Here is a 25,979-nt window from a genome sequence, read left to right on the forward strand (position 1 = left end):
GCAACTTGCATCAGTTGCCTTTTGTGCTGTCACCGTGTCCAAGAAGAATCTGGCTCAGTCTTCTCTGCACACCATCGTGAGGTAAAGACAGTGCTTGGTCTTTCTTGATGGAAGAGTGTGCTGCTTACTCCTGCTCCCCTTGTCCATGGGGACCTCTATATCCTTTTCTGTGAGCTGTTCAGAGCCGGTCAGTCCCCACCTGCACTGTAGCAAGGGGTTGTAATGCCTCAGGCAGAAGACTTCTTAAACTCAAAGGCAGATGCAGTGCCTGCCAGCCCTGTTCTCCAAGTCGCAAAGGTTCCTCTGAACTTGGCTTTTATAATGACCTCCCTCCTGGTGCACTGACTGCTTCCCCAGCATGATGGCATTGCAGACCTGCCTGCGGTGCCTTCTGCCTTGGCGTCTCCTTCTGAGTGAAGACAGCTTGGCCCCGAGGGGTGCCTGGAGTAACCGTCTGCAAGCTGGGCTTTGTACCACTCGTCACAGCCCTTGGAGCCTGGCAGCCCAGCCAATTCTGTGCTTACCTCACAGATCTCAATCGTAATGTCTCAGCAGTTTGGCTTTGAGCACTGTGGCAGGCCATGTCTTCATGTCCCCCATGCCATCAGCCAGGTTGCCACCTGAACTTCATGGGTTGGTAACACCGCGCCTGTGGCGCCTCCGCGCTGCCCTCCTCAGTTGTTCTGTTTTTTGGCCAGTCCTGCACAGAGACCATCTCATCTCTCTTCTGGTGGGCAACACAGGGGCAGGTGCTTGCTGATTTTTGGGGCTGGTGCCTGAAGGCCCTCCCAGAGCAGCAGCAGGCCGGGGTTCACTCCCTGAGGGGTGTCAAGGCCGAGGGAGCGGTCGGGGCCTGGCCATGGCCCTTCTCCTTCTGAAGCTGTGGGTGCTGTGCAAGCCCAAGCACCACAGCTGTGGGGCGAGGAGGAGAGCAAAGAGGAAGCTTTTCTAGGTGAATGGTCAGGCTTTTTGGCTGAGAGGGTGCATACTTTTCTCTCAGGTTGTTCCTCTGTTTGTTTTTTTTAATGTATTTATTATGTAAGATTGTGATGACCCAATACATAAGCAGCTCTGGCAGCAGGGCTGTAACTCCAGTTTGCTCCCTCCTAGCTGAGGGGTAAAATTTGCAGTGTTAAGTGGAGGAGGTCGGCATTACAATCCTCATCTCCCAATATCAGAGCAAGGGAGGCACAGAGGTGAAGCCAAGTGTCTTGCTCAGCAGGGCAGTACCATGGTGCAGACACATGTCCCTTGGGCACCCAGCAGCACGCTGCCTCCCAAACATCAGAGTCCTGTCCCTGCACACTGTTCCTTTTTGTGATTTCATGAAGACCCTGGAATATACCTTTCCAACCATATTTTTAGCTAAAATTGTGACAAAGAGCAGGTTCTGAAGGCTCACTGGTGCTGTTGTGCTGAGCTTATCAGAAGTCTGCGCTGAATTTGTACGTCTTGGCAGTAGGGGGAAAGAAGTTATCATTTTTCTTGAAAGCTCTGCAAATATGACAAAATCAGCAAGCAGCTGTAAACACGGGACCCACAATAGCACTCTCAGTTGTTGTTCGGAGCAGAGATGTATTTTAGGCGCTTGCAGCCAGCGTGCTGCAGAATGTTATTTGAAATTACACTGCTTGGTTACAATAAAAATGCTGCAAGACTGTGTGAAAGGAGTCTAAAGAGATCTTTCCCAGCATATCGCTGGCAGTTTTTATTTTCCCAGAGGCAGATGATATGTACATCACTACTGATTTTTTTTTTTTTTTTTTCTGGCGAAGAATTCCAGCAGCTGAGATAAGTTTACAGCTTCTTAAAACTGATAATGAAAGAGCAGCCTCTGTGCTGTAAGGGAGACATGAGATAAGTGCTTGCCATTGCTACGGCATTCAAAAGATAATACAGGGATAAAAGTTAAAATGACACTTGAAGAAAATATTCCTCGTTTTCCATCTTGATTAAAACCATTTAATGAAGGTTGTTAACTTTTAAGAATGTGAGAAATGGCATTTGCAAGTAAATTACCTTCAGTGTGTTCGCTAACTGGTTCTGTGCAGCATTGTACTGAGATGCTGTGGGAGTTCCTGTTTAAGCGAAGTAAATATTGACAGTAATGTCAACAGAACTGCAATATCCATGACAAGTAGAGAATTGCAGCAGACTGCTTACTGAGGATTTGAATTTTCAGTAGGACATTTGTATGTGTATTCTGGCCACTTCCAGCCCTGCTCTCCCCACCCCATGCCTCACCCCAAAAGTGTTTTCCTTTTGCTCCTTAAGGATCCCTTCATAAACATGAGTAACCCAATAACAAGGAGTTGACTCTTGCTTTACCTTTTTAAAACACTTGGTACGTGTATGTTCAAAGTGATTTTAGTAAATTGGTGCAAAACTCAAATTTTAAACTGAATAAAGGGATGCGGCAGGGTTAATACAAGAGCTCCTTAGCTATGTGTTTTGGATAACAGATCTGTGGAAATTAGAACTGGCATACTTGGGGGTGAATATCCGATATGCATTGCATCTATTTTCATCATAAGGAACTCAGTATGTAATTTAGCTCTTAAGCCCTCGTTGCATGTTTTGGACAGGTGGGCAAATTTGCATAACCCACCAGTTATATTAAAGCACTGCATTAAGGCAGGGTATAGCCTGGGTCTCTCAAGGGCAAGGAGATGGTCTGAAAAATAATGATTGACCATAAAGCTAACTAATGGTACATTACACCAAAAATACAGTTGACAGCTTCTTTTCTCTGACCCTTTGGAGATACTTGGGAGCCCCAGAGTGAAAATGTTTATTATAATAGTAAGATAATTAAGAAGATTTAAGCATTTTATCTTAAAGGAAGGGAGAACTATTTTTTATTATTTTTTTTTAGATATAAAAACCATAAGATAGAAGGATAAAATGTGTTTTGCAGTGCATTGGGAGCACTGGAAACAGAAACCCAGTGTCCTGAACCACAGCCCAGCGTCCCTCTGGGCTATGCCTTTCATTTTCTTGGGGAAAACTGATTCCAAAGGAGAAACTTCTATTTTCCCAGCCTTTCATATAGATAAAGTGGAAAGTGTATCAAATGCCTGTGACTGTATTTTCCCAGCTGAATAGATCATCATGAAGATTTACTGTAGTAATTGAACTCTCTGAAAAGTTAGCTACCTTAAAATCTCAGATATGTTGTCTTTCTGCCCTGATATGGGAACTCCTCCCTCCACCTGCAGTGTTATACTTGCTCAAGGACCAAATTTAATCTTGTTTTGGGGACAACTTTTCAAGACATAAATTTGCTTTAAATTTAAAATCTGGTGTTTTATGTCCTTGAAGGGGAATGTGTCATGCTGAGAACTGTATCCATTTCAAAGCGTGATGTATCGCTTGTCCCTTACCCTGAAAGGTACTTTAAAACTATAAAATATCAATTTTAAGTTAGGAAAACTATTAAGTTGTTGTTGGTGGTTGTTTTTTTTCCCCCTTCTCCTTCATCTTTTTCTTCTTGAGCCTCGGCTTGCAGGAAGTGAAGATATCTTCTCACCCTGACCGTGACAGCTAGCGGTAATCTCTCCTTTGTGCATTGCTGGGAAGTAGAAGTGAAGACAAGGTTGCATATCATGTCTTGTCACAGGTTGGTCAATTCAAACACGCTAACTCTCTTGCCAGTGTTTGCTGCTGCATCCCAAGATACCTGGCGAGCTGTCTGAGGAAGTAACACGAGTTTTCTGCCCACACACTTCCAAATAAATGTCCCTCAGATACTCTTACAGCAGTAGTCTGAAGCATAACCTGTGCAAAATGCCTTAAGCTTTATTTGGCAAAATGCTTTTTTTAGTAACTCATTTGGGATAAGCTGTTATTTATGAACTGCAATGCAAGTCTGATTTAGAAAACATAAATTCTTAATGAGATAGCAAATTGTGTACACCTCTGTGCTGTTACTACTTATGTAGGTTTCTCCTACGGCTAATGGTCTGATGTAGGATTTTTTTTATGTTTAGTGTAGGCATTTCTTAAAGTGAAAGCATGGGTTGAGACTTCCCCAACCCATTGATACAATGCATCAGTTGAGCTCCATGTTTTTGATTTGTTTTATTGAAAGGTGACTAAACCAGAGCGCTTTGTGGAGTTCAGCCAGCGTAAAAGTGGCACGTTGTACTGACTTCCAAGCGAGGCTGATAAAGTAGCGCTGAACACCGAGCTTACAGCTCTGTGTTGTTTTTAAGATGTGTTCCAAAGGCAGGTGGGTGATTGGAGCAGTGCCTTTAATCAGACGTGCTTTGAGCACTAATTAAGTTTGGTGGTGTTTGTGGAAGTGTTGCCACATCCATGCCCTAGCAGGGAGCTGGCCACGTGCACAAAGCCACCACGATCGCTGTTTCCCACCAGATCTCTGTGGATTTGGGTAACTGGGAGTGCAGAGCCTCCTCACCTGCCAAGAGTGGGGGTTGCTGGCCAACAGGAATACCCTGCTGTGGGACACGTGTGCCTCTTCTACCTGCTTTCTGAATCCAAGGGCACCCTTTGGTGCACTTTTGGTGATTGAAAGGGGCTCCTGCAGGCATGTGCCCACCTGCAACTGCTACAGAAGGGCTTGGGACAGCTTTATTCCATCACTGTGTTACGTGATACAGGTTGATGTGATCCTATTAAAGACCTTTTACAAGGGGAACCTGAACACAACCAACTGCTGGACTTTCTAGCAAAGGCCATTAAGGAGTCAGCAGCCTCAGAATGGCGAGGATGCAATTAATTTCTGTTTAAAGCCGTGCTCTTATTTTTTAAAATAAAGCCTCCAGCGTCAGAAACTTCCTGCTGAGTGGCGGTGTTTTACGTGTGAGATATTGGATAATGCATGTGCACGGATAAATCAAGTTCATTGATAGTGGCAGGAGAGCAGTGTTTGAGATTCTGGGCAAACTCCGCTGTGTCCCAGCGCAGTTGTACAGCAGCTGCCGCGCTCCCATCCCTGCAAAATTCTGTTGAGCTAATTCTCCCAGGAGCAGTTAATACCAGTGCATTAGACTCAGCGTGGGCATGAAAGGAAAGATGTAACGCTTGGCTTCTAGCATGGAAAATGTAAAACATTCTGCACCGATACAATTTGGTTTTGTTCTAGTTTAACAGAGCAGGGCAATGGTACATTTCTAAAGGTAGAGCTGGGCGTTACCATGTGTACACCAGAGCAATACTACGATGAATTTTGGCACGGGAATTGTGTATGTGCCTAAAACAAAGGTGTTAGCCAGCTTCACAAAATCGTGATATACTATAAAGCAGTTATTCTGCAGACTTCTGCTCCTTATTTGTTTTAAGGTTTCTCTTTCAGATAAGGTGGGGCGTTGTGTTTTGGAGCCAGCCGGGGAGGACTCTGCAAACAGCATTACTTGAAAGAGAAATTGGAGAAGGTGGGCTGGGTGACGGGGAGATTGGCTGGGGCTGCAGTTGGGATGAATGCTTTGAGCCAGGGTGAGCTGGCGCGGCTTCAGAAAGAAATCATCGAGCTCTGCCCTTGGCTGGGTGTTCCTCCCCCAGTCCGTCCCCTGCCCTGTATCAGCCCAGGTGTTTGTGCAGTTATGTGTGAACTGGGGGGGAGTTAATCCAGTTGAAAACAGGCCCAAAAAAAAAAAAAGGGAGGGGAGTGTATTTATATCAGACAGTTCCCTCGGCTGGTGTGCCCTATTGCTGCACAAACAGCAGTCCAGGGAAAGGGGTGGTGACAAGTAACAATCAAGCCAGTTGGAGCAAGGCTGAGATTATTCTCTTTGTTTGTGGTGGTGTCAAGTGCCAGACAAACCATAGCCTTATCTTTTATCCCCTCCGCCTCCCCCAGATCTTTCCAAACACTTCCATTTGGACTTTTCTGAACAGCAGAGTGTAAAGGCTCACGGCAGCTCTGGTTTTCCTTTGCCACTGCTGGGCAGGGAATGATTTTCTCTGCTCCTTTCTTCCACTTTTCTCTCTGCCAGCTGCAAGCTTACCTGCCACGTGCTGTGCTGAATACCTGATTGTCAGCTCAGAGTAATTCTTCCAAATCTTACATTTTGTGAAATTTCTTTCAATGTTGGTACAAGTCATAACCTTTATAGACTCTGGATACAGGGGAAAGAGAAGACTAAACTGCTTTACTTTTACCTAAATCGTTACTATTGTCCTCCTTCCCAGCTGCTTTTTTATGTCCTTCTATTACTAAATGGCCATTCTGTGCAGGGTTTTTGGACTGTGCAGCTTCATACCTGCTTATGTGCTTGAACTTTCTTCAGACTCACGATGTTTTCTGCAGTGATTTTTCCTATTTACTATTTCTTTTTCTCCTGCAGCCTCAGCTCTACTCCTTTCCTGGTGCCACTCTCCTGTTCTTGTCCGCCAGCTCCACTCTTCTTTTAACCTGCTTCTCCTACCAACCTCACCGGTGCTTGTTCAGGGGAAGGGGTCTCTTTCTTCTTGGGAGACTTTTTGTTTTTTGATGGTAGCCAACTGTTTGTACATCATCACATCACCCAGGTTATAGATCAACTTGTCTCTAAAACCTTTAAAATTAACATTTACACTTTCAGACTATGCCTTAATTTTCTTTTCCTAAAGTGTACTAACTAGATTATCTCTCAGTGCCAGAGTTCACATATTCCTTGTGTAGTTTATCCGTCTAATGTCCTGAATAATTGAGAGTTGACAAACATTTTAGGATCTTTTTTTTTTTTTTTTTTTTTTTTTTACTTTTTTGGTTGTGTTGCACTGTGAATAAATTTACATGCGACTATGTAAATACTTTGTAATATCACACAAAGCAGGTTACCTACTTGAAGTCAGTAACACTAGGACTAGAGCCGAGCTGGAGCTCTTTGAAGACTATTCTCTAAGGGAAGCATTTGGAAAAGTGCTGAACGCTCACTGAATATTCAGCTAGCCTGGCATGCTTTTGAAAACGGTACTGTAAAGGGGGATGTGTCTGAAGACAATTATTAAGAAAAGCTACAGCATTAATTTTGTAAAGGCTGAACTGTACGTGCATCAGGGAGCTGGAAGTTTAATGTAGCTTGCAGGCGGTGGATTCATCCCATCTCGCTGGTGGTGGCGCCGAAGTCAGCAGCCCAGTTGCCCTAGATTTTGTCTGCAATCGCTGGGGATAGAGGAGGAGAAAGAGAATTGGTGTCAGAGGCTAATTCAGATCCTAGGTGAGCCAGAAAGCTACTTTTCTCCCCATTTCAATTACTGCTAAAATCGGGCAGGCTGAATGCAGCCTGAAATGTCTGTCTCCTTTTTAATAGATCTGCCTAGGTGGCTGTGCAGCGCTGAATTACCACCGCTGACTTTGTTGTAACTATTAAGATAAAGGTGTTCCACGCACTAAAAGGGAGCAGCTATGGGAGAAACAATGATTGACCTGGGGAAGGAGTCCGGCAGCGCTTTTTGTCCTTAACAACTAGGGATTTTAGGATATAGTTTTATGGCATGCAGACCTGCAGTTATGTGAAAAGAAGAACAAAAGGAAGAACCCATACAGACCAAAATCTAGCCCTTTTTTTTTTCTCATGCATTGATCTGCACATAAATAAAGATGGCTTTTTATGAAAATGGCATTAGGAATGTTTTTAAGTGCTGTCTTTATACTGAAGTGCAGACTGTGCTGTGCAGTCTTGTTCTTTGCACAGACAGAATTGCAAGCTTAGGAAACTTCAGAAACTGTCTCCATAGGATTTCGGCCTCAAGGCAAAGCGTTATTAGAGTTATGAGAAATGAGTTTTCTACAAAAGAATTGGCTTTTGTTATTATTTTCTAATCCTGTTAGTTCAACGAAGTTAGGAAGAGAAATGTTTACTTAAAACAATTAGTGCTGTCGGTCAGTTTTAATTAATTGCTAATTAAAATGGCGAAAGTTTGTAAAGCAGCAGACATGTAATTGCGATAAGTCATAATCAGACATGGCTAGCTGTATGAAAATATGGAAGGACAAGGATGTTGATGGAAAGGGTGATGGAAAATTAGGTTCAGGGCCAGGCAAATGCAGTCACTAATTTTTTTTTTCCCTGATATCACTGTACTTCTTTGTCCACCCACTTTTATCTTATCTGCATATGTTTGTTATTGTAAGTGCTGCTGGGAAGTTCATGTCTCTTACATAGTGTATTCAAAACTGTAAATAATTAGTTTTGTTTAGAATTTGAAGGGGAAAAAATTAACATTCAGAACTTCTTGTTTGCTTTCCAGTCACCTTTCTTATTAAACTTTGCCTTTTTTGTTTGGTTGTTTGCTGCCAGCTGAAATGTTCTTGTTGAATACAGAGAGAATTCAAATTTAATTATTTTATATACCTAGTGGATCTGTGAGGAGTTTTTTGTTAGAAGCAGAAAGCATTTTAGCTTCAAACAAAGAAGGTGGAGCTTCATCAGTGGACAGCACAGGATTTAGGGACGTCACATTTCTGCTGAGTAGCTTGCAGTCATGATTCCTTGGCATTAAACTTTCTGGGCTGTGACACATTTTGTAGTACGCTTGTAAAAAAAAAAAAAATAATAATAATAAGTTTAGAGGGTAACTTAAGAAAACTTTAAAAATAAAATAAACACCATGACCCCCAGATAAACCCCAAAAGAGAATGCAAAACACAAAGCCCCACCAACCAAACCCAGACTCTGCCTTCTCCATGCTGTGCATACGTGCCTGTATCTCCCAAGCATGACAGGGCAAGTAGTGCAAGATCCTTGACACACTAAAATTGACACAGTAAAACCCCACAAAATTGTTTGAGGGTTTCCTGATTACTGTAGACTTTGTCAAACATTAAAACCAAGATGTTTTTAGGAGGGGCACAGTTATTCCTGCATTTCTGTACATGACTTTGTCAAATGGCAGTTTTGCCTCCTGCTTAATGATACCCAAAACCTAGGGGATTTTTCTCCATATAAGTACTTCAGAATTGCTGGAATACATAAAATGTGGGCCTGTCTAAAGGACAAATGCATTCTTGTTTTGGTATTTGGGGTTTTAGGTTTCCGGTAGTATTCATTTCATCATGAACTTTTGTTTCCTCTGGTGCTGAGAATGAGATCATTATTGCTGTGATTCATTGTGCTCTCACATTATCCCCAGATTACCAGATTATAAAGGCAGAAAGGGAGTGCTGTGACCACTCAGACTGACCTCTTGCATCATGTTGGTCAAAGGATTCCCTTGAATTAAATCTTTTGAAGTTAAGCCTTTAGACTCCTCTCGTTTTGATTTTAAAGTTTCCATGTGATGGACAATCAGTTGCATACCTTGGTGAAATTAGCTAAAAATAGCAAAAGAAAAGCAGCTGAAACCATTAAAACTTTTTAAAAATAAAATAAAATTGGGTGCATTTATAACCTTGCCCCCCTTGTGTTTATATTCTGTCATTTTGCATGTGTGTATCTGCAATATCGGTAGCTTTCTGTCCCTTTGAGAACTTTCCTGTGTGCTAGCAGGCTCCATATGTAAAATTATCATTGTTTTCTTCTGGCTTCAAAGAAAACATTTATCTTTGGGTTGTATAATTTTTGAATACATATTAAGTATTATCTGCTGCTTTCAGCTGTTGTGTGTTCTCCTGAACTGTTCCAGCTCTGAAAAGGAGTTTAAAAACAACAGCCTGTTTTTACAACTACTTCCTGCTGATAATTGTGCTCACAATATTCATAGTAAAGGCCAACCCATTGCTACTGCATGACTCAAGTTTCCCCTTTGCTTTTGCTTCGCCGTAGCAACTGCATACACATCGAATCATTGAGAGGGATTGCTGGAGGCTACCTTAAATGAAATCCAGAAATGCCACATTTTTACGGTGACCTTTGCTTTTACAGTTTCAGTGGACACTTGAACTAACTTCTCTACGGAGCAAAGCAACTGCATGCTAAAGCATCTGTAGTGTAGCTCCAAATTGTCTCAGAGTTGCCTGAACCCTGCAAGTGAATTTCCCAACTTCTTAGCTCTCATCTGTTGTCCCTACAGCTGCATGCACGTTCTCTGTTTCTCCTTACTTAGACAAAAAGGGGGATTTGATTTTTCTTACAGTAATAAAATCTGGGCACTTGTAGTGTGTTATTAAGTTTAGCTCTTCCACCAAAGTGTTTTTAGCAGTTTGAGGAGGATGAAGAAGACTTTGCTGCACACATTTCATAACTCTAATAGAAATGCCTAGGTTAGAAATGTAGCTTTCTCTTTCACCTGAGATCTGCATTAGCCTCTGGCAGTGATTCTCTATCTGCAGTGGCAGTAGGCAGCCTCAAGGGCAACGTGTCTGCCCACTTTGGTGTTTCAGGAACCTGTAAGCTGCTTTTTTTCTGGTTTCTTTATGTATTTCTTTATTTCCCCCCCTAAATAGTGATGAAGTCTATCAAATAGAAGTAATAACTTTCAGTTATCTCAGTGGTGAAAGTATCTCCAAGTGGGCATATTACAACCAGACACTTCAAGTCAGTAACGAGCCAAGAATGTTTTTAGGTCTAGAGTATTTCTCAAGCATAAAATTGGTGATGTCTTTCTAGATCTGTTTGAGGAGCTGTCAAGAGCTGTGGTTGCTTGGCAGATTCATTACTAAACTCATTCGGTTTCTTTTTTCTCACCACTTTGACCAAAAAGCTGCACTGAATTCCGTATTGCTCTGCGTAGATTTCTAAGCTCCATTTCTTACAGATTGGTTTAGTTAGCAATTCCCATACTGTCTTAAAATTTAAGATTACTTTGATATCTTGCATAACGTTATTTATAATAAATTTGGGATTTTTTCAGAGACTTGGTGAGGTCTTACCTAATAAATTATCCAAACAGACCTACTGTGTGTTTTTTAATGCTGACAACTTTCACCAAATATTATTAACATAATGTATTGAATTTTGTAGCGAATTTGGAATGCTAAGTTCCTATAATTTTAAATGCAAACTAAGGATAGAAATGCTCAAGGATAAATATTTTTAGTGAGACAAATGTGTATGCATAAACTGACTCTATTAGCTGAATTAGTCTTCTTCCATGGCTGATACTTAGAAGTTTGTCCTCCAACAATACCTTAAAAACAACATACGCTAATATTTGTATTATAGTGGTGTACCAAACTAGACTGATGTCCCTCTATTTCTTAATACTCAATTTCTTCACACATTGTTACATACAAAAATTTGCATATACCTCTGCATACGTGTTTCCTTTGCCTTCCTCTGTCTCTCATATGTTTTACTTTGACACTGCTTTTAATGGCAATACCGGAACTCCTTTCTGACTGGTAAAGGAGTGGCCGATGGATCGAGCCTGTGATTGTTGCTTTGCTATCAGCGACAGGGCTACCTTTGCACTTTAAGCTTAATGTTTGTTTGGGTTTGGTTTTAGGTGTTATTAAGACAATGCATTTCTAAATGTGCTTACTTTCAGTAAAATCCGGTGGTAACTTGTGGTTTTGGCTTGTTTTTGGTCTGTTGTAAGTCTCAAATGTGCTCATAAGGTATAGTAAATGGTGACCTGGTCTTTTAGTTGTAACAATATAGGATTACAGTGAACTCAGTGGTTGGACCAGATGATCTTGAAGTTGTTTTTTTTTTCCAACCTTAATGATTCAGTGATTCAAAGATAACAGCTGATTGCCCTGGTCAGAAGAACGAGTAGCCAAAGTGGCTTTCTGTTCCTAAATCTTTGGCAAGTCATGCTAGATGAAGGCAAAAAAAAAAAAAAAATGCATTGCCATTTTCCTAGTTTGCTCTTCCAACTGTTTTTCAGTGCAATGGGATCCCTGACTCTTGAGCTAGCAAAGGAGATGGATGATCTTTATACTCCTGAAGTGGGAAAGTATTTATCTCATTACTAATATCATTGTTACTGTTTTCTTCCTAGGCTACGATATATGGTGAGTATTTGTAAGTCACACAAGGTATTGGCTTTTCTTTCAGACCATCACATTACACAGGCAGCTTGTGCAAGAACTTCAGCAAGTGCAGGCAGGATTTTTTGGGCAGCTGACCTGTTAGCTGGGTGCTGGCTCTTAGCAGAAGCACTGCATCCACGCACCTCACCTGCATTTGGTTTATGCTGCAGTTTAACCTGGGTTTGTTTCTTCCTTGTTTGGGTTGCTCATGACACTTAGAAATGCTGTCACAGTCAACAAGAGTGTGTATTCCTTGACTTCTTCACAGACATGTTACTTGACCTCAGTGATCTTCTCCAGGTATTGTATCTATTTTTGTTTGAAACTTTTGCTGAATTGTTAAACTTTGATTAATTTCAAGTGAAGAGCTGTCAGCATGGGCTATTTGGGATGTTTTAATTTCTCTGTAAAAATTCTAGTTTGGAAAATCACTGGGTTTGTAGTTCAGTAATTGTTCAATGAAATTATTTTTTTTCTTTTAATGTTGCAAAGTATCAAGAGTTAGTATGATGCTTTCTTCAGGATGCAGTGGCACAAAGTAAGATGTTACGCATTTTTTTAAAAAAAACAGTTGAAGTTCTAACTTTTTTGTAGGTAATATGGTGTAAATGGATTAGTGCACTAAAGTGACGTGTTTTATAAAATGTGTTTTCAAATAAATTTGTATTTGCTCTTTATGTGGAAGTAGAAAGCTCTGCTGACACACGCTGTCTTACTCTCGTTTTCCATGTTAGGACTGTTTTACATACAATGTGAGTAGGTTAGTTACATCTATTTTTGTCCTCCCAGCTGTCCTGGTAAATGGCATCCCTCTGAAGGCTATTTATTGCTTACAGCAATCTGCTGGAATTGCAATAATCGAATGAATCTTTAATTCTTAAAATTACTAACTTTCTTCATTGTTTCCAAACTCTCATTGAATTATTTTGATTACAAGCAAATACTGCATCTATAGAATGGGGGCAGGGGGTGATATTTCTTTTAAACACAGGTGATTGTTCATGGCAATTGTTATGAAATAGAATGATCGTAGTAAAATGGAGCATATTCTAAACATATGAAGAAAAGTGGGTATTGAATCTGTAAAAGAAAAAAATGAGCAGATGAAGATTGAATGATTTGTTTTTTCCCCTCTGTACATTCCAGCCAGAAAAGGTGTCAAGATGGGGGCATATGGGAACCAAAAGGTTAAAGAGGGGTAACTGAAGAGATGGGAGAGCCAGAAATAGACTAGTGGTATGGAAATAATCAACACTGGAAGGAAGAAAATGCAACATTTAACTATTGTAATCTGTATTTAAATATGCAAGATTTCTGGTATGCTCCAAATTCTAGTTTCTGAAAGATGAATCTGAGCAAACAGAGATGTTAAACATTATTGTTAACTAGCTAGCCAGAAAGCCCTGTTTAAGAATCCATAAATGAGCTTTTCAGGTCTTCTCTAGATCTCCTCCCCCAGCCTGAGTTTGGCTAATAAAACAAAAACCAACCAAACAACAAAAAAACAACCATTTCCAATTTCCTGTTTTAGGTCAACTATATAAAATCAAATTAATCTACCTGCCAACAAAAGCTTCCTAGATTGTTCTTAGCTTTGCTGCTTTGTTTCTTTGTAAACTTGGTGGCAAAACATTTACTGCCCAGGCAGAAAACTTTGGTGCATTCTGCTTTAGATCAGTCTTTTGCTTACAGACTATATACTTAAAAAAGAAAAGCAACTGATTTATTGAATGGTACTATTACCTTGATGAGGCTTTTTCTTTCAAGCTCAGCTCTCTTATTGTAAAGTTGAGGTGTAAATGTCATGAATGAATAAAGAAGGGTTGCCAGTAGCAGTGCTGTTTCTATTTGATGCAGCTCTGTTGCTGCAGGAGGACAGACCTCTGCATCAGTGACCTTGAAGCAGTGTCCTGCAGGCACTGGGGAGCTAAGGCCCTCTGGGAGCTCAGTGTAAGAGAGTTGGGTAGCTGAAAGTAAGAGAAAGATGAATAAGATGCAAATCTGCTGTTACCTGCAACTCGTTATCTGTCTCGAGACCTGCCATGTACATGTTCTTTCTCTCTCATTGTTCAGTTTAGCTTTTCAAAATAAATTAAAAAAAAAAAATGGGGGGTGTGTAGGTGTGGAAGGGGAGTAGATGAATCTAGGAGAGAAAATCTGAAGTTTGTCCTCTGAGGTTCTGCTCTGCACCTCTTGTGCATCTACTCTTCCTGTACTTAGTGTGCTGCTTTGGGATTTGGTTCCCAGTTCTCAATGGAAAAGAAAAAAGAAGCAAACAAACAAAACAACAAACAAACCTATCCCTTATAACATTATATGCTTTTAGCTTAGCATTATGCTGCTAAAATTTAGCAATAGAAGAGGCTAACTTTCACTGTTAATGGCAGTCTGTTTCTGAAGCCCTATCAGTTTTCCTCCTGTACTGATGACCGAGATGGGAGAGTTTGGCTTGTTCCACTGGGGAACTGCACGTTGCATAGCAACTTTTGGAACTCAAATTGCCATCAGAATAAAATGCCCCCCTTTATTATTATTTTTTATCAGACAGGCCAACTTTTTGTGTTTTGTCTTCCATTTTATCTCTTGGTGAAATGTGTCCCATGTCTCGGAAACCTGTTGAAAGCATTGTCAGATCCCATATGCCTCTGGTGCATTTAGACTTGGAAGCGTTATCTGAAATGACTGAAAATGCACAGAGCACTGCTACAAATCAGGCTCCTTCCTCGTGCAGAGCAGAGTCGTGCTTCGTGTTGATTGAGTTGGAAGGATGATCAGTCATCAGGCTCTGACAGGGAAAGTACTTGTTTATATTTCCAGATATTGCATTTTACTTGCAAATACACTCTTTAGAGAGGTCTATAATCAGGCCCTTTGTTTGCTTTTTTGTTCTTCCAATCTAAGTGACAGGACTTGCTTGTTTAGGAGAGTAGGGAAGCTTGTCTAGCCTTGGCCCAACTTTTGAACAGTTTGGGTTTGCCAGTCTCTTTCAGAGCACTCTCATTCCTTTCACCTGGAGAACTATTTGGCTCGAGTTTTGATTGCTGCCTTTCTAATCCTGGGAGATGCCCATCTCTTTTTTAGCCTCTTGTAATCTCCAGTGTCATGGTCTTCGCGACGTAGTCATAAAAGACTTCAGGAAGATGTTGGCAGTGCTTTGATCTCCCATTTCAGCCTAGTAGAATATCATTTCAGTGTGCCTTGTGGTGTGTCCTGCTGTTAAATAAAGCTAATGCTTCCTCAAAAGATGTAAGACACAGCTAGGCTCTTCAGAGCAGCGCGCAGCAGGAGGGTTAGCAGCAATGGATGTAATAAATGAAAATGAGATGTTTGGACTTGGTATCAAGAAAAGGTTTTTCCACCATGAGAAGAGTCTAGTGTGGGAACAGGTTGCTCAGAGGAATTTCCAAGTCTCTGTCCTTGGACAGAGCAAAACCCTGAGCAACCTGGTCGGTAGCTGACCCTGCTTTGAGCAGGATGTCAGACCGAGAGCTCCCAAGATCCCTTCCAACCCGAACCATCCTACAATTCTAGACAAGGGAAGAGGGTGTACCAGAAGTGAAAGCCAGTAACTGGTACTTGCTGGGTCTAGTTCTTCAGCCTCTCTTCCACTTCAAAACATAACTCTTAGCTTCTTCTGTTTCTTCCTCTTGAATTTGTTCAATCAGGTAACAATACTATCTTGTCCGGAAGGATCATTATTATGACTTATTTCTGTAAACCTGATTTATTTTATTTTTAAGGCAGCATTAGCCTTCCTGATTCCTCTACGCTTGTCACAAATTACTCTCGTACTTTGTTGCATAGGTGGTATGATTGTAGTTTATTGTACAGCTGTGGTGTGGGAGGACTGCAGCATATGCCATTAGAGAAAGCAGACTCTCTGTGGGGTCCCTACACTGGAGGCAGTGCTTTAAAGCATAGCAGAGAAGAAGCTGCTTAATTTTGATTTGTGGCTCTTTTTCAACTGCAGTCTGACAAGCTGGGGTTGGTACATCTTTGTAGTTTCACATTTTGTTTGTCTTTTGAGGTTAAATGTAATGTTCTGGTTGCAATATGGACCCAAAAAATAAGACACTTCAGTAGAAGGAGGAAGAGGAGGGTAAAACAGTATTTTTTTTTTTTAAGACAGTACTAATTTGCCTCAGTTTTTGATACTCTTTATTCATTTAAAGATATTAACATGTTGACGGCATTTGCCTTTATTGCCCCTATGCAAATTGCTATTTTGATTGAGTTAATTTAAACAACCTGGCTGGGACCCTCAGGCATTACTATACTAGAAATGTTAATAATGAATCAAATAACCACAGGTGCCTCTTTCCCCAGCAACAGACACTCTCCTTAAAAACTCATTTGCTTTTCATGCTTGCTTAATTATTTAGGCAAGCAGCCACGGATATTTCACAGTGTGAGTTCTCATTGAGTTCCAACTGCCCGGTCTTCGTCTCTCTGAACGATAGAAGACCTTAAGCACCGTCACCACTTAGAGTGTTTTCCACAGTGCTGCACCACGGTCTTGGAAAGCCTTTTTGGAAATTGCTCGTAGTGAAAGGGTTTTGATTCATAAACTTACGGAACTCGTTAAATGAAAATTTTTGCTTGCCCATGATCACAGCTTTATTGATTGCTACTGTCGAAATTACCATAATCTGGTATCGATGGGAGATTCCCTGTTTCCCAAAGAGAGTTTAAAATCCTGGAACGCGTTAGGCTGATGAACAGATGAATTCCCGTGGTACTGGGAAGGAAGGATTTGTTGTTATTTGTAGAAGTGGAAGTATATTGGTGTTTGTGAACACATCGGGCATGATGTGAAATCGAGAGGAAATTATGAAAGGATAAGAGTCCCTATGGAAGTGTCCCTTTGAAATCAGCATCTGATGACTGACAGATGTGAAATGAAAAGGCTGTGTCTCCGAAAAATACCGTGAAGGGCAAAGAGTATAACAAGTAGGAGGATCTTTCTATAAAGATGTAAGTGAATAATTGGAAGCCGTTCCTTCTCCAAGTGCCACTCTTAACTGATATAAACTGTGCTATAATAAGAGCAGAAATTATCGGTACAGGACAGCATCTTGTACAATCTGAATTTCTCCTGCAAAAGCTTAGGGGTAAAAAATGGGTTGTGTGCAGTGCTTTGGAGAGTGTGTACTTTTTGTCTGAAAAACGTCTTCCTGCTGAAGTACCTAGTTCAAAACCAGGACAAAACAAAATGCGTAGTGACAGGTCCGTGTGCTTGCAAATGCATTCTGTTAAATGCCAGATGAATGTAAAACTATGCGGTAAAACATACTGGGGCATGCAGATATGTAACAATACTCCCTGTGGACGGGATCCGTGCTGCTCTCTGTTGTTTCACGTGTTGATGCTTAAACCTAGTGACTGCATGGAGTTTAGGAGATTTTAGTATTTGACCAAACTATGAAAAACAGCACAGAGAGCACAAGTCTTAGGAAAGTCTATAAAACAATTGCTATGCTTTCAAACTATCGACTGGAGACAGTTGGGGAAAATACAGTCTTTCTCTATGATCCTTATAAATCAAGAAATGGGGAAAAGAGACTGAAGTTAATGTGGTAAGCTTGAAAGCTACAGCAATTGAAGTCTAAGCCAGACACAGCTTTCTAGAAGGGCATTTTTGTTTATTCACTGTTCAAAGGACTCATAAAATTAGATTTTATGAATGCAAATGTCATATGGTTCTAAATTTGGAGCATTAAGCTTTTGATGGATTGGAGTATATGAATTTTTATAAGAAGTTCTTAATGAAGAAAGAACTAGAAATTAAAGTAGGCCTTTAAATTAATTCTCTTAATTTTCGAGGCTTAGTAGAGTGCAAAAAAAAAAAAAAAGAAACATAGAAAAGATGAGTAAAGAAAGATAGACTCTTTCTATATGCCTAATATAGCTATCATCTCATCCATCACAGGAGGGGTGTGTGTATGGAATAGTTCAAATTAGTGACAGCAGCATTAAAATTTAGCGGAAGGGCCTTCTTCCACTAAAATCAGAAGTTAAGTGCCTCGTTTAAGCAGTTCAGCACCATCACTGATTTCTGAGTGAGCTTTATGTCATCTTTAGTTTTCTGCCTGTAGGAAATGCCCCAGAACTTCTGAATATTTGGTAACTTTCAAAGATGAGAAGTGTTTTGCTTCAGAGGGCCTGAAGTGTCTCTTCCTACTGATTTGCCAGGAGAACTGGAACCAGTTAAGTGCTCCCGATCCTTTTTGTGACTTTACCTTGACATTAAAAGAGCGTCAGCTTCATGAGGAAAACAATACAGAGTACGTAATGCAGTGTGTATCCTACTTCTTTCTAAATTGGTAGTAATGAGAAACTGCAGAGAGCACTTGTGATCAAAAGAATGAAATTTCCCTGATGTACCATTTCTATTTGAATTTACTAGTTTGTGTAAATACACTGTCTACACCTTGAAGTCGGCCATAAAACACCGGCGATGTGCATAAAGTGGAAAGGCAGGTTAGTTTTAAAGTATCTTACTTCTCAAATAGACCATGGACCTGGAGACTTTTAGGCAGGTAAGGATAGGAGGATGAAAAGCAATCATGAGGCGATTTTATAATGCATTTGTCTTTGCTTTGTATTTAATCCGTCTGTTTTTGTTGCTAGAGTGTAGCTTTAAAAAAAAAAAAAAAGTTTTTGTCTCTTCATATCTGTTTGGATTGCATTTATAGGAAGTTTGCTTAGGAGGAGTTTCTTCCAGTGACACGGCTGGATGGGGATACGCACAAAGTATTTGGATGTCCTGACAAAAAAAAAGCCAGAGGGAGAAATGCTTGTCTGAATTAGAGGTTCTCTCTAGACTAAAATGAAGGAACTAGATTAGTTTGTGAAGCCTCTGATGGAAATATCATATGGATTTGGCTCCTCTGAAGTAACTTTATTGATTTGTGCAGTGAAATCATCCTTGCAGAACAAGATCTAAGTGATGAGGTTTAAGATTTATAGTAACTCGGTCAGCCAACTTAAAGGCTGAAACTACAGCCAAAACCCCACTCTTTATGCTGATATTTTTTAGACAAAAGGTCAAAAAAAGCCATCCCAAACTTGCAGTGAATGTAGAGCATCGAAAGCCAACTGAAACACTGCAGATATTTTAAGTAATGTCTCTGTGGCTCATGGAAAGTCACGTGTTCCCCAACGCCTATATGAACTGCCAGGTTCAGGGGATGCTTGGTTTTCTGTGTAAAATTCTGTGACTTATTTCCTATTTACACTTATTTCTATTTACATTTGTTCAAAAAATATATTTTGTTTTTCTTCCTTGCCCTAGAATAGTATTTCTATGTTGCCTGGCATCTGGGAGAAAAAAGGAGTGGTAAAATTTCAGACTATCCTATGGAGCCTTCTAGGGCAGAGAAACCACTGGTCAGACAGACAAAGCATGGGAGGTATTCAACATTTTCCACTAAATATGGCCTAAATTAACATCACGTCATACACACTTACTTGTTTGAACAGTCATTTTCAGCATACATGTGAATTCTGAGAATTTATTTGAAGTTTTCCTTTTTTTTTTTTTTTAAATTTGAGTTCAGAAAAAAAAAATCACATTAGGAAAACTCACGTAAAGCAAAAAGTTGTTTTTGCAAGTGGATGGCTAGGCGAAGATGTGTCAGAATTTGTTTGTTGCTTTTTTTTTACTAGCTTGGCAGCAGCATCTATACACTTGGGAGGCTGGCTGCTTTTAAACCAGTGTTGGTAAAGCTCCGTGAAACTGGAAGACAGTACTTAGTAACAGATTATTAATTTCCACGGGCTTGTACCTTAATGGACAACTCTGTTGTGTAATTGCTTAGTGAACACCTTCATTATGCTGGCGTAGGAAAGAGAGGGGCAGTTCTATTACATGAAAGCAACGGAGGGCATGCTACTTACCCCTAAAACTAAAAATGAAAAGTTTGCATTGTAGGAGGTTGGATTTATTTATTTATTTTTTAAACTAACCTTTATATGCCCCTTCGGGGGAGCAAGGTATGCCAGGAGCTTCATGGGAACGTTTGGGGATAATTGGGATTTGAAATACATGCTGCTTTTCTTGCTCACCACAAAAACACATCTTCAGATAGTGAAATAAAACATCCTCAGACTTTTCAAACGCTGTACTTACCATGCCATAAATTGCAAATCGGAGTATGAGGAACAGCTTCTTCCATTTACATCCTCCTGGGCAAGAGTGGGACTATGCCTGCTCCTTTGCTGTGGTTCAGGGTGGTTTTGTGTTTGTTTGTTTGTTTATCTTTTTCATGTGGGGCAATGTCCAAACAATCAGAAGTGACAAATACCCTTGGGGCATGTAGCACTGCTACTTTCTTTGGCAGAGAAGCTTGGTTTGTGCTTGTGCAATACTGAAGTGTCCCACTTCACGTGATTTTACAGAGATGTGAAAGATGATGTAAAAGCAGAGATGCTTGTGATTTGCTGAAGTTTGGTTACGTTACAAGACAAATGACACTATAAAGTCTACTTAATACTTTAACATGTTAGGTGACAACTGGAAATTTGCCAAAGTAGTACAGAGTGACACTGAGTCCACTGAAGAGCATAATGAACAGCATTTTGTATTTTTTTTTCAGTATAAACTTAGGCTTTGATTTACAATGCTAACTTATGCTGCTTTTGACAAGCACCAGGTATTATTCTGTATCTGTGAATATTTCTTGTATTACTTTCATTGAATTTCCTAAAGCAGGCTCTTTACAATTTCAAAAATGTTTTTTTTTTTTTCCTTTCTACATAAATGGTCTGTTTAAAAGCATTTGTGGTTTAAGATTCAAATAACAATTTTTGTCTTTTAATAGGTGAATGTCTATGTGCTGGGAAAAACTTTCCTTCTGCTGGCCAGAGAACTCTGCATAAATGCTCCAGCCATAGGTATTTTTTATTATTTAACTTTTGGTTTATTTGCTGCATGGTTACTTAAAACAATTGTGTGTGTGTGAGAGCAAGATGCCGTTTTCTTTTCCAGCTTTGTTGCTTTTCTCAGAGCAGTTTAGGCTATACCAAGACAATGGACTGATGTGTGGCATCTGTGTTCGTCTACAAGCTTGCACAGGCCTGTCAAATTCAGTTCCGTGAAGATGCTCCATCTCATAAACATTTACCAAACTTACTGTCAGTCCATCACCTGTAGCTGAGCAGTTCAGCACTTGTATTACAAGTGACTTGATGGAAAATGAGGTGCAGTGTTTTCCAAGTTGGCAACTTTTTCCCAAGTATTTTAGTAACTTTTTAATTAGTAAGTTATTGTTGAAATTATAGCACACGGTGATAAGGAGGTGGGTTTTCACCTTGTTAAAAGGGTTAAAAAAATATTCTTGCCTCAGTTGCAACTTTGGAGCCAATTTGGAATTGATACCAATTCCAGCTATAAAAGGAGGAGTTTACAGAGAGGTCTTGTGACTGTTACCACCTCTGTGCACCATTTTTTCCTGTATTTTAATCCACCCATACTCCCACTCTCCTTAATCTGCAGTGAGAATCAGATGCCTTTGAGTTCAAAAACACATGCATACTCCTTCAGAACTCCTTCAGATGTACTCAGCTGGTCATATAATTGTGTTCTTGCTCGTTTAGTTTGCAGCAAGAGAACCAGCAGCTCCTGTACTGAGCTTTGTTTTAATGGCACCCAGACAGCATATGGCAGGACATGGCTATCGACCATCACGGCAGCAAACTGCCTCAGTTAACAGAGGTTGATGTCTGGTACAAACTACTTTTTTTTCAAGATTTAGTTCCCCTTTTGAGAGGGAAAACAGGCACTGTATTGCAACTTAATTTCAAGGTGCAAAAATAACGCAGCTTAGGTAAAGACAAACAGAAAACCCTTCTAAAGTAAATCTAGAGGTACCTGTTGTACAGGGGGAAAAACAATGGTTTAGCTTGCTGTTTGAATAGTCTTTCCAAGGTCATTATGAGATTTATAAAGAAAAGTACTTCTAAGCGGTTCATCTCTAATCATAGTCAGAACTTTGAGGAATACACCTACTTTTGTCAGTCTTTGAGACAATTAAAGGATAGTAGCTATTAAATGCTGATAATGGATGGAAGGGACTTACAGTTCTCAACAAAAACACAGAGGGAGAAAGGAGATGCAGCATCATTTGCTTAAGGCAGCTTCCACCAATTAGTAACTTCGAGTGAACTTAAAGACCATATTGTAAATATTTCTCTAATGTATGCTCCTGTGATGTGTATTTAGATAGTGGCTGTGAGTGGTATAGCTCTTGGCTAAGCCTGTGATGAAGCTTGTTGCTGTATTAAGCTTCATAAGTATGTCCTGACTGGCTCTTTGAGTCTGGTGCAGTTTGACAGGCATCAGCGTTGCTGTTTGCTGGGCAGGCTGGAGGTTAATGCAGATGATGCCAAGAGCATGTTGTGAACAGATGCTATAAGCTTTCAAGTATAACTACAGGGTGATATTAATTGGCATTAGATACACTCAAGTTTTGTCTATGTTAACTTAGGCAATACACAAAACACCTCTAAGCTTCTATATCAGCTTCCCTGTGAAGGAAAATAAAAGCAAGTAAAAGCTGCCTGCTGGATAGTCTCAGCAGGCAAGGGAGCCTTCATAGGGGCAGGGATACACCCCCACATGTAAGGGGCAATGGCATTATCAACTGTAATTGAATTAACAGACACAAGCCATAGGATCAGTAACAATCAAGTACACAGGAGTTAGGGCAAGTAAAAAGGTTTTATATTTCACAGATTCATAAACTGCTCTAGTTTAGAACATTCTGTTTAAGTCAGCTGCAGTCTGCAAGTTAGTTATCTATATACAAAATAAATGCACAGTACGTGCGGAATTTAACATTTTTCTGCTCGTTGCAGTCTTAATTAAGTCAAATAGCTTATGAATAAATAAAATAAGATTAAATTCGAGAGCATTCCTTCACTTATTTGTATAGGCTGATGTAGCAGATAGGTAAGTAGCATAACATTCCATACTGCTGTACAGTTTCGTAGTAAAATTGGAAAATCCCTTAATGTGCATTGTTGCAGTATCGGAATACAATCAAGGTGAAATGCATCATGCATAGAAGATGAGCTCAGGTATCTGTCCTCCTTGTACTCCAGTTCCGTTGGTACTGTCCGAGGAGCACTGGAACTGGAATGTCACTTTTCCACACTGCACTTCAGTCATTCCCTCTTGCCCAAAGTAACTGAGTTCATTGCCGTCGAGAATAGCACTTACATTGTAAAACGTGTCCTGCTCAACCTGCACAGGGTGTTCAAACCACACAGAGAAAGTATTACTGGACCCGTCGGAGGTAAACTTTGTCAGATTTTGAGCAAGGACAACTCCTAAGCGCTTCAGTTCGATTTTGACGCTGTATTCAGCTTTGCCGCAACTTGACCCATACAATCCCAGTCCCGCTATAAATATCCGTTTGTCTACGGCAAACTGAATACTGTCACACCGCCCTCTGTACCTCCACTGGTTGCTGCGGTACGCGGACGACTGAAATCGATGGCATCGCTGAGGTACGAGTCCTTTCCTTTTCGTCAGGGGAAACTCAAGTTTGGGTTTGTTGGCAGCCGTGTACCATAGGAATATGTTGTGAGTTTCCTCAAGGGTGAGGATGTCGGACTGGGCAGCCCCGTTGGCAAACTCTTCCAGAGTCATAGTGGGAATCCGCACCAAGTACAGCGCTTTTCCTAATACATTCCTCTTGTTGCGTGGCGTAACCGGCAGCCCTTGCCTTTTGCATTCAGCCTCTGCCCAGTTGAGAACGGCCTCGAAAACTACCACTTCCTTGGTGTTGAGCGCCTCCCGGGTTACAATGATCTCTAGCGTCTGTTGATCTATCTCACAGAAGCCTTCTGACTTCAGTGCCATTTCTGCTTGAGCATCAATCACCTCCCAGCAGCGCTGTGTCAGCTCTGGCTCCTCAAAGAGCCTGCTCTGAGACAGCAGAACGCAAGCGTTCTTCGCCTCTAAACTAGTCTCCAGAAAATTGACGCAAGCCTTTGCTAGGGCTGGCACGATGTACTTCTTGGCAGCATACAGCGTAGCCAGAACTGTGTCAGCTTCCAGGTCTATTTCATCACTATACATGTATCTAGAGGGGGAAAAAAAGAAGTTTCTTAAGGGAAAAATATATGTATGTATAGCCCATGAGAAAAAAAAAGAACTCATCTGTAGTCATCTTTGCTGGCAGCGAGTCTGACACTCGGTATTTGTCAGCACATGAAGTAAACAGTAATATGTGCATATTGCACAATGCCAATTAGGAGGTAGATGTATAGTTTAAGCTACTTTGATTCCGTCCACGTAATTAGTAACTTGTAGTGGCCACTTACTTTAATAGGATTAGAAAGGCTGCAGGTTCCACATCTGGTATATGGATTTCAGATTTGACCTCTGCGAGATCACCATAAAACATAGCGTAGAAGACAGAGCTACCGACTGCCAAAACGTACTGGAAAATAGAGAGGGAGGGAGAGAAGCCTCAGTACCGTGCGTCTGCGATGACTGAGCGTGCTGGCTCTTGATAAGAGCTACACTTAGGGAAAGTTAAAAGCTGCAGCTGAGGCAGGCGCCCGCCTTAGACAGTTCCCTTTAACTGCCATATATGCCAATTGCTTCTGGGATTAGGCAGGAGGGATAATTAAGAGAAAAAAATTGAATCGAGTTGTTGGGGTTGGGGGTAAGAAGGGGGGATGATGCTCAGCACTATCACAAAAAGCGGGGGGGGAAAAACAAAAATAATGCTCTGCACAAACCTTATGGGCAGGAACTTTCTTGGATGCCCCTGGCGGGCCCACGATGAAGTGGACGTCAGCCATGAGTTCGTTATTGAACATCAGCGCGTTCCTGCAAGCGAGGGGAAGGGAGGGAGGTGTGGAGAGGCTGCTCAGCGCCCCCATCTCCCCCCCGAAACCCCCAGCCAGCCCGGTGGCGGGGTCGCTTGTCCCCTTGTCCCTCGTCCCTTACCTCTCGCGCAGCGTGGGGTGGAAGGACTGCCAGTTGGCGCTCTCCAAGTTGTTGTTGTTGAGGTTCTGGAGCTGTGGCGGCGGGGGCGGCTGGGCGCTCTGCTGGAGCTGCAGCGCGTTCTTCTTGCTGTTGGCAGCGGTGGCGGCGGCGTTGCTGTTGGCGATGTTGGTGTTGGCGCTGGCAGGGTAAAGTTCTGCAGCCATCTTCCTCTTCAGGGCCAGGGGCACTATCTCATAGCATCCTGGCACCTTGCCGTTTGGCCTCGCGCTCTTTTTGGACTTCTTTAAGGTCTCTGGAAGCAGAAGAAAAAAAGTCAAACACTTCATGATCCTGCCATTGAGGCACCCATGGGGCAGTGGCATGAGCAAGACAACTAACAGATCCCAAGCGCAGGTCCCGCGGTTCGCTTCTAGGTGTGGGGCGGCCTCTCTTTCTCTTTTATTTTTATTTTTTTTCCTTTTTTTCCTCCTTGGCTCCAAGGGGGGCTGCCCGGCCTCGGCACCGCCACGACTGCAGCGAGCGGGGCTGGCCGGCAGCTCCTTCCCCCGAGAGAGAAAAAAAAAAAAATAAAATATATATATAAAAAAAAAAATAGAAAAATGGGAAAAAAAAACCCAAGCACACACCACCAAAAAAGCCACAGATCCAGCAGAGCAGGCGCAGCGTTGAGGGGCGAGCCTCAGTCCCCGGGTCCTCCAGCCGCTACAGCCCCCCGCCGGCTCCCCAGCGCTGCGAACGATCGCGCCCGGCTCCGTCCTTCCCCGCCCGGCGGCGGCTGCTGCTGTCGGGGCACATCCGCGGCGCTGGGGCTGGCTCCGGGGGCTGGCTCCGGGCTGCCCCGCACCAAGTTTCCTCCTCCTCGCCCCAGCCGCGGGGGCGTCGCTGCCCCCTGGGCGCTCCCCTCACGGCGCTGTTCGGGACGCGGCTCGGCCGCGCTCGGCTCCCTTCGGCTCCGCTCGGCTCTGCCGGGCCCTGCCTCCGCCTCCCGCCCTAAGAGGCAGCGCCGCGCCTCACGTCACCGCCGCCTCAGCCAATCCGGAGAGGCGGGGGGAGCCGCCCCCCCCCCTTCCTCCTCCTCCTCCTCCTCCTCCTCCTCCCGCCCGCCCCTCCTCGATCTCCGACGCCCGCCTGGGGGCGCAGAGCGGCCGGGGCCGT

General features: G+C 42.0%; 2 protein-coding genes across 4 annotated transcripts in view; one reads left to right on the top strand and one right to left on the bottom strand.

Annotated features, from left to right (window-relative positions):
- Positions 1-25,979, top strand: part of BRF1 (BRF1 RNA polymerase III transcription initiation factor subunit) — a 171,991-nt gene that overhangs the window by 59,531 nt on the left and 86,481 nt on the right. For both annotated transcript variants that reach the window (XM_032187558.1, XM_032187560.1), the window contains exons 4-5: positions 12,129-12,160; positions 20,683-20,755. In XM_032187558.1, coding sequence (XP_032043449.1) covers positions 12,129-12,160; positions 20,683-20,755 — 105 coding nt within the window. The remainder of the gene's footprint in view (positions 1-12,128; positions 12,161-20,682; positions 20,756-25,979) is intronic.
- On the bottom strand, positions 22,562-25,775 carry BTBD6 (BTB domain containing 6). Of its 2 annotated transcripts, XM_032187562.1 has the most exons (5): positions 25,451-25,775; positions 24,825-25,116; positions 24,614-24,704; positions 24,191-24,309; positions 22,562-23,949 (listed from the first exon to the last, which is right to left on the bottom strand). In XM_032187562.1, exons 2-5 carry the CDS (start codon positions 25,025-25,027, stop codon positions 22,917-22,919), a joined length of 1,446 nt encoding a protein of 481 aa, XP_032043453.1. In that variant the 5' UTR covers positions 25,028-25,116; positions 25,451-25,775; the 3' UTR covers positions 22,562-22,916. The 2 variants fall into 2 exon arrangements, with proteins under 2 accessions (XP_032043453.1, XP_032043452.1); XM_032187561.1 differs by lacking the exon at positions 25,451-25,775 and having other exon boundaries at positions 24,825-25,391.

Source organism: Aythya fuligula, chromosome 5 (genome assembly GCF_009819795.1).
Source record: "Aythya fuligula isolate bAytFul2 chromosome 5, bAytFul2.pri, whole genome shotgun sequence".
Taxonomy (NCBI): domain Eukaryota; kingdom Metazoa; phylum Chordata; class Aves; order Anseriformes; family Anatidae; genus Aythya; species Aythya fuligula.